The sequence below is a fragment of the Ambystoma mexicanum genome, chromosome 4q, assembly GCF_040938575.1.
Source record: "Ambystoma mexicanum isolate Mex_15411 chromosome 4q, UKY_AmexF1_1, whole genome shotgun sequence".
NCBI classification, from domain to species: Eukaryota; Metazoa; Chordata; class Amphibia; order Caudata; family Ambystomatidae; genus Ambystoma; species Ambystoma mexicanum.
In genome coordinates, this window is record NC_090928.1 from 495740593 (window position 1) to 495746592 (window position 6000).

The following is a 6000-nucleotide window of genomic DNA, read 5'->3' on the forward strand; positions in this document are numbered from 1 at the left end:
AGGCGGCTGAGCACATCCGTAAATGAGAGATGGCTTCTTCAACATTATGGAAGATGGAAAAGAAGCTATGCACCAAGCACTACAGCCAGGACTCAACACGGCTGAATGTGTCAGACGATTCATGTCATGCAAGATTTGCCTGGCTACGAAAATCATGCTTTGTGCAGTATGTGCAGGAAGAATTCCTAGACATGCTCTTTGATGGGTCACACTTATTTGGACCAGCCTTGAGAAACTGCAGAGCTGCAGCAAAGCCCCTCGGGGCGCTGGAAAAACAGCCTACTCAATCTTCCTCATGAAGCCCTTTTGGTACTGTAAGTATGGCCAAAAGGGAAAGCGGGCCACCGCCCTCCAAGGTCCAAGACTCTTCTCTCTACCTTCAAGAGGTGGAGGCAGTAAAACACAGACCATTGCCACATATGTCCCCTCTGGTGAGGACTTCTGCCATTCTACAACAGTAGGATGGCGTCTGTCACACCATTCTCCAGAATTGTGCAGTTCTACTACAGATACTTGGGCACGGCAGGTAGTTTCCCAATGTTACTGCTGCCCTTTTTTTAAGGCACCCACCAGATTGCAAAGAGGTTTCCTCTCTTCTGGAAAAGGGTGCCATAGAGTTGTTATCAGTGCAGGTAAAGAGCAGGCAGTGGTACGCCAATTTATTGTTTTGGTCCCAAAGGAGGACAGAGGTCTGCGACCCACATTGGACTTGAGGCACTTCAACAGGTTCCTCAGGAAGGAGAAGTTCAAGATAGTAGCACTCTCGCAGATCCTCCAAGCCCAGGAATGTTTAGATTGGTTGGTGTCCCTCTACCTACAGGATACTTGCTTTTCATGTGCCGATCCAACCAAAGCACAGGAAGTACCTGAGGTTCGTCATAGACAATACTCACTACCAGTTTCGAGTTCTGCCTTTTCAGGCTTACCTGTAGCTTTTCACCAATCTGTTGCCAGTAGTGGCAGCCAGTCTCAGTAAAGGGGTGGATTCACTTCTTTCCCTCCCTGGACGATTGTTTAATCAGTCCGTGGTTTCCGGATTAAGCCTTGAATCATCTCAATCACACCTTACCAGACTGTGCTTCCCCATCAATTTAAAGAAGTCTCAGCTGACACCTTCTCAAACGCTTCAACTCATCAACGCCGTCCTGGATTCCCCCTCGGGCAAGGCTTTTCCTCCCGATGACGGGGCTTTACACATCCAACAGATGGTGTCAAGATTCCAGAATGCCAAAACCTGCCAGCCCTAGACATCCTAAGGTTGCTCAGGGAAATGGCATCCTGCATCTTTCTGATGCCATAGCCCTGATTGAGAATGAGATTGCTCCAATGTACCATCAGATCTCAATGGTCTCCGTTCTCTGTTAGTATGACAGACTTAATTCAAGTCCCGAGCAGAGTCGCTCAGGATCTCCTGTGGTGGGCTCGCAAAGAGAACGTTATGGCGGGATAACTGTTTTTGCAACCGTGGCCAGAGACTACTATGGTAATGGACGAATCTCAAAAAGGCTGGGTGCTCACCTGAACGAGCTGACGGTGAGCTCAGTGTGAACCCTGGCGGAGACAAAATGTCAAACACACCTGTTGGAGCTGAGGGTGACTGGCGCTGATGGACCTTTTGCCCTCTATACAAGAGGAAGACTGTCCTGATCATGGCGAAAAACACAATGGCCATGCACTACACCAACAAGAGGTGGTGTAGGGCAACTCCCCCGTGCAGAGAGGCGATGTAACTCTGGTTGTGGGTGTTACAGAACAAGAGCTTATCAGCAATTCATCTAGATGAGAAGGAGCATAAAATGGGGTGGGATGCTCTGAGCAGGCAAGGCTTGGTCTCCCACGAGCGTGCCAGGAAGGTTTTCTAGACATCTTCGCCCTGTGGGGGATCTCTGCAAGTGGATCTGTTTGCATCCAGCGTGTACAAGAAGTGCAAACATTTCTGGTCCAGGGATCTTCCCCTGAGATGAGCAATTGAGGGACGCTTTTGTAGTGGACTGGAACTTTCAGCACCTATGTGATCTCACCGATTCCTGTATTTCCTGAAGTGATGAGGAGGTAAGAAGCAACCATGATCCTGATTGTCCCGGACTGGGCCAGCAAAACATGGTACCCAGACCTTCTGGATATGGCCATCTGTCCTCCACATTCTTCCCCGGAGGCCAGACCTTCTCTCTGACTGGTTCTTCACCTGAGAGTTGAAACACTCAACCTGCACACCTGGCTTCTGAACGCCCAAGATACAGTGATCGGGACCTTCTGGAAGACGTGATGCAGGTTTTGCTTTAGGCCAGAATGGCTGCAAGCGAGGTTCCATACTGCTGCCATTGGAGTACGTTTTGTAGCTGTTGTAGAGCACAGGATGTGTGTATCCCTTTTTATACATCTGAAGGGTTTTGCCTTTTCTACTTCATCTGGTAAAACAAGGTCTAAAGGTTGCCACCAGCGAGGGCTATTTAGCGGTGCTATCCATTTTTAAGTGCATGCCAGAACAGGGGTCGTACTTCGCAATCCCCTTGGTGGTTCACTTTTTAAAAGGCACGATTAACACCTTGCGTTCTACTGCCCCACCCCCCCCACCCCCCCCCGGCCGACATGGGACTTAAACCTTGTACTCTACTTCCTTATGGCTGCACCATTTGAGCCATTACATGTGTGCCCTTTGAGATTACATTCATGGAAGGCCTTCTTGGTCGCTATATCCTCCGCCCAAGCGTGAGTTGCAGGCTTCGTCTTGCAAACCACCTTTTACGATTTAAGGCAAGGGGACTAAGGGTACACCCTTTGTTTCTTAAATATTTCGTTATCAGGATTTAATCTGTTGCAAACAATTTGTTTGCCAACTTTCTACCTGCCTCATCCATCTAAGGAGGAAGAAAGGCTGCATAGGCTCGACACTAGAAGGGCTTTGAGCTTGTACTTTTTTAGAGCAAGGCAATTTAGTTTTGAGGACCAACTCTGTATTGGCAACTCGGGCACAAACTGGCAAGAGTAACAAAGCAAACCATTTCCAGATGGCTAGTGCTTTATGTATCTGAATTCTACACCAGTGTGTAAGGAAATTCCTGAAGGCTTCAGGGCACACTCCAGAAGGGGCGTGGCAGCTACTTCGATTCTTCGAGAGGTGTACCTGTAAAGGTTCTGTCGGGCTGCGACGAGGTCTTCCATACACACATTTGCTAAAAACTATTGCCTGGATACCAGTTCCACAAATGAGTCATTTTGGGAGAACTGTCTGTCAACAGCTGATGACCTAATTGCCATGGAGTATGCGCCTTCCCTCCTCTGTGATGCCTTACTGCTATAAGAAGTCTATCTAGGATGAGTAATCTTTCCATCCATTAGAAGAGCAAATTACTTTCCCCTAGTAATGTTCTTTCTGATGGATGTTCCTCCCACTGATTCTTCCTCGCCTTCCCAACCTACCCCACAGTTAAGGAGCTTCCTCCTACGATTCTTCGAGGGCTCTCTCCTTTAACGCTTAAGCGTCAATTTTTTGCTCTTTACTCCAGATCATGGCCATGCATAGGAAAAATTACAGCTGAGGTCACTGGATACCTGGCGTGCCTTTATGCTGATGTCAACGTCTCATCCGGTCTCGAATCACACGACTCAAGGATCGACCACACCAGGTCGCATGATGGCCCCCCTGCTGGGGGAAAGTTTCAGAGTGCTGCTAAGCAAGAGAATATATCTAAGATGAGGGGTCCATGGGAGGAACATCCATCAGAAAGAACATTACCGGGGTAAGTAATTTGTTCTTTGAAAACGTTAATTTTTATATTGGACTTCAGTCTATTTTGGTGGTGGTGTGCTTGCAGCAATTAACTTGTTTTTGAGTACTCCTTTACTAAATTGAGGCCCATTGAAGTTCCCTGTTGAAGACTTTGACCGCATTACGTGTTTGTCATCGTTTTGGTGGATCACATATCATGTATGTTTACATTCTTCTTTGTTGGACTCATGTGATTTAATCATTCTTTCTTTACTCTCACTTCACTAATCTCACTCATTTACATGGTTTCCTTCATCTGATCTTAAACTTTGCCCATGTACAGTCTATTTTTAAATGGTTTCTTGGAATGTTTGAATACCAACCACCATGTTTTCCTTTGAGATATGTCAGCTGAATTTGTATTGATACTCTGCAAACCATGGTAGCATGCAGGTTAAATGGCAACAAACCCCTTCAAGACTGATAAAATATACATATATATCTGTATTCGGATTAGTCTGTTCAGATTGAAATGTTTTACAATAGCAAAACTACTATACACAGGTGTAATTCCAATTTATAAATGTATGTTTTTTTTCTTTTGCTACAAACAGGGAACTTTAGTTGGACTAGTGGATTACCCAGACGATGACGAGGAGGAGGAAGATGCATCTCCGAGGAAAAGGCAGCGTCTTGGTTCATAAAGATCGGAAAAAGAGCATATATTGTGCAGTCTTAATCAAATGATCAAACCTGTTCATTGAGATTAGTCTAAAAGCTTTCTCCCTTGAATGAAAATCAGAGGAGTGGCTGAAGGAACTCTGTATGCTAAAAAGGAGTTGGTTCTCTAAACAACAAGCTTCAAGACACTGCATCCCTTTCTAGCCTCTAGGGAGTTTGACATTCAGGCAGTTCAAAGGCCTAGCAATGAATACCTGGAGGACTGCTTCACTGCAAAGCAACTCTTAGATTTGGGAAGTGAGAAGGCCAGTGTTGTATGGTTGCCCCAAATTCTTCAGGGGGAAACATTTAATTGCAAACCCAGTAATTTTACATCTGCAATGGTGCTGTCCCAGTTGATTGTTTTTTTTAAATCAATTGCCTCATTTTAAAACTGAAGGAAAATATTCTTCTATTAAAGTTTTAAATAACATTGGGACCATTATTTAAGTGCGACTAAAAATGGACAAAGTGGAATTATTGGAGGGAGAGCACACTGCATTGTAGTGCATGTTGAGTTTTATATTTAAAATACAGAACATTTTACAGTGTTTTTATAAGAAAGTTGGAGACCGAATGAACAGAGTTGTAAAGAGCATTGTTCTCTGAATGCAATTTCAGATTTATTCATGTGAAGGTGCAGTTGCTCCTAAATGGTATCCACAATAACTAAATGTTCGATTAGTGCCTCAATGTGCCCCAATGGAAGCCGGACTGGATGTGTGAAGAACACAGAAGATTCATCAAGAGTTTTACTGTTATTCTTGCAAGTCTGCTGAAGAATTCTTTGCCATCGAAACGTTATTTCCAAAGTGAAATTAGATGCTTGTGGTTATTAGAAACACTAACCCAAAGACCTAATTTCTGCTAAAAGTAGTGTTATTTTTTATTGCACCTGAAAGTCATTTTGAACTAGAATGGATGAACAGGGAAGTACATCAGTCAGTATCCCTGTATATTTCACAGATCAACATGCAATACATGAACCATTTATTTCGGTGGGGTAGTGCGTGAAAGCTACTTTTTAAAACAAAATTAAAAAAGCACATTCCATGATTGTAAATGAATTGCAAACAAAAAATAAATATTTAGTTGAGGCAAACTGTTTTCTGAAGTTTTCTTTTCGAAGAGCATCAAATCAACGAAATATTTTAATGGTGGGTCTACCTTATTTGATAAGAGAAAATTCGGAAGAAATACTCCAAACTGATTTAATTCTTTGAAATTGAAAATTCTATGAATAATGCAGGTGCAGTCAACATCCTATCCTTGTATGTGCTACAGTTGCATTTCTCCTGAAAACCCTGTCAACTAAAATTCTACTTTCTGCGAATTGTGTAGGTCATTTTAATTTCCGTTTGAAAAGGAGGAGCTGGCTTTTGGGAAATTCAGTATAATGTTCCATTAAACAGTTAGTTTGTATTCCCTACCACTTATAACACCATGTCTACCCATTATTGCTGTTATTAAACTATAGAATTCTGAAATTGAAATGTGGATCCAATGTTTTCTATAGTGCATTACTGTTTGAAATGTTGGCCTTCTCCACCATTGGATCTTTCGTTGATTCA

At 43.6% G+C, this 6000-nt stretch overlaps 1 protein-coding gene across 3 annotated transcripts in view; it reads left to right on the top strand.

Moving 5' to 3' along the window:
• Nucleotides 1–5531, top strand: part of PPP4R3B (protein phosphatase 4 regulatory subunit 3B) — an 820721-nt gene extending 815190 nt beyond the window's left edge. For all 3 annotated transcript variants that reach the window (XM_069608059.1, XM_069608058.1, XM_069608060.1), the window contains exon 16: nucleotides 4324–5531. In XM_069608059.1, the coding sequence (XP_069464160.1) occupies nucleotides 4324–4413 (90 nt within the window). In that variant the 3' untranslated portion in view covers nucleotides 4414–5531. The remainder of the gene's footprint in view (nucleotides 1–4323) is intronic.
• Nucleotides 5532–6000: the final 469 nt, after the last annotated feature.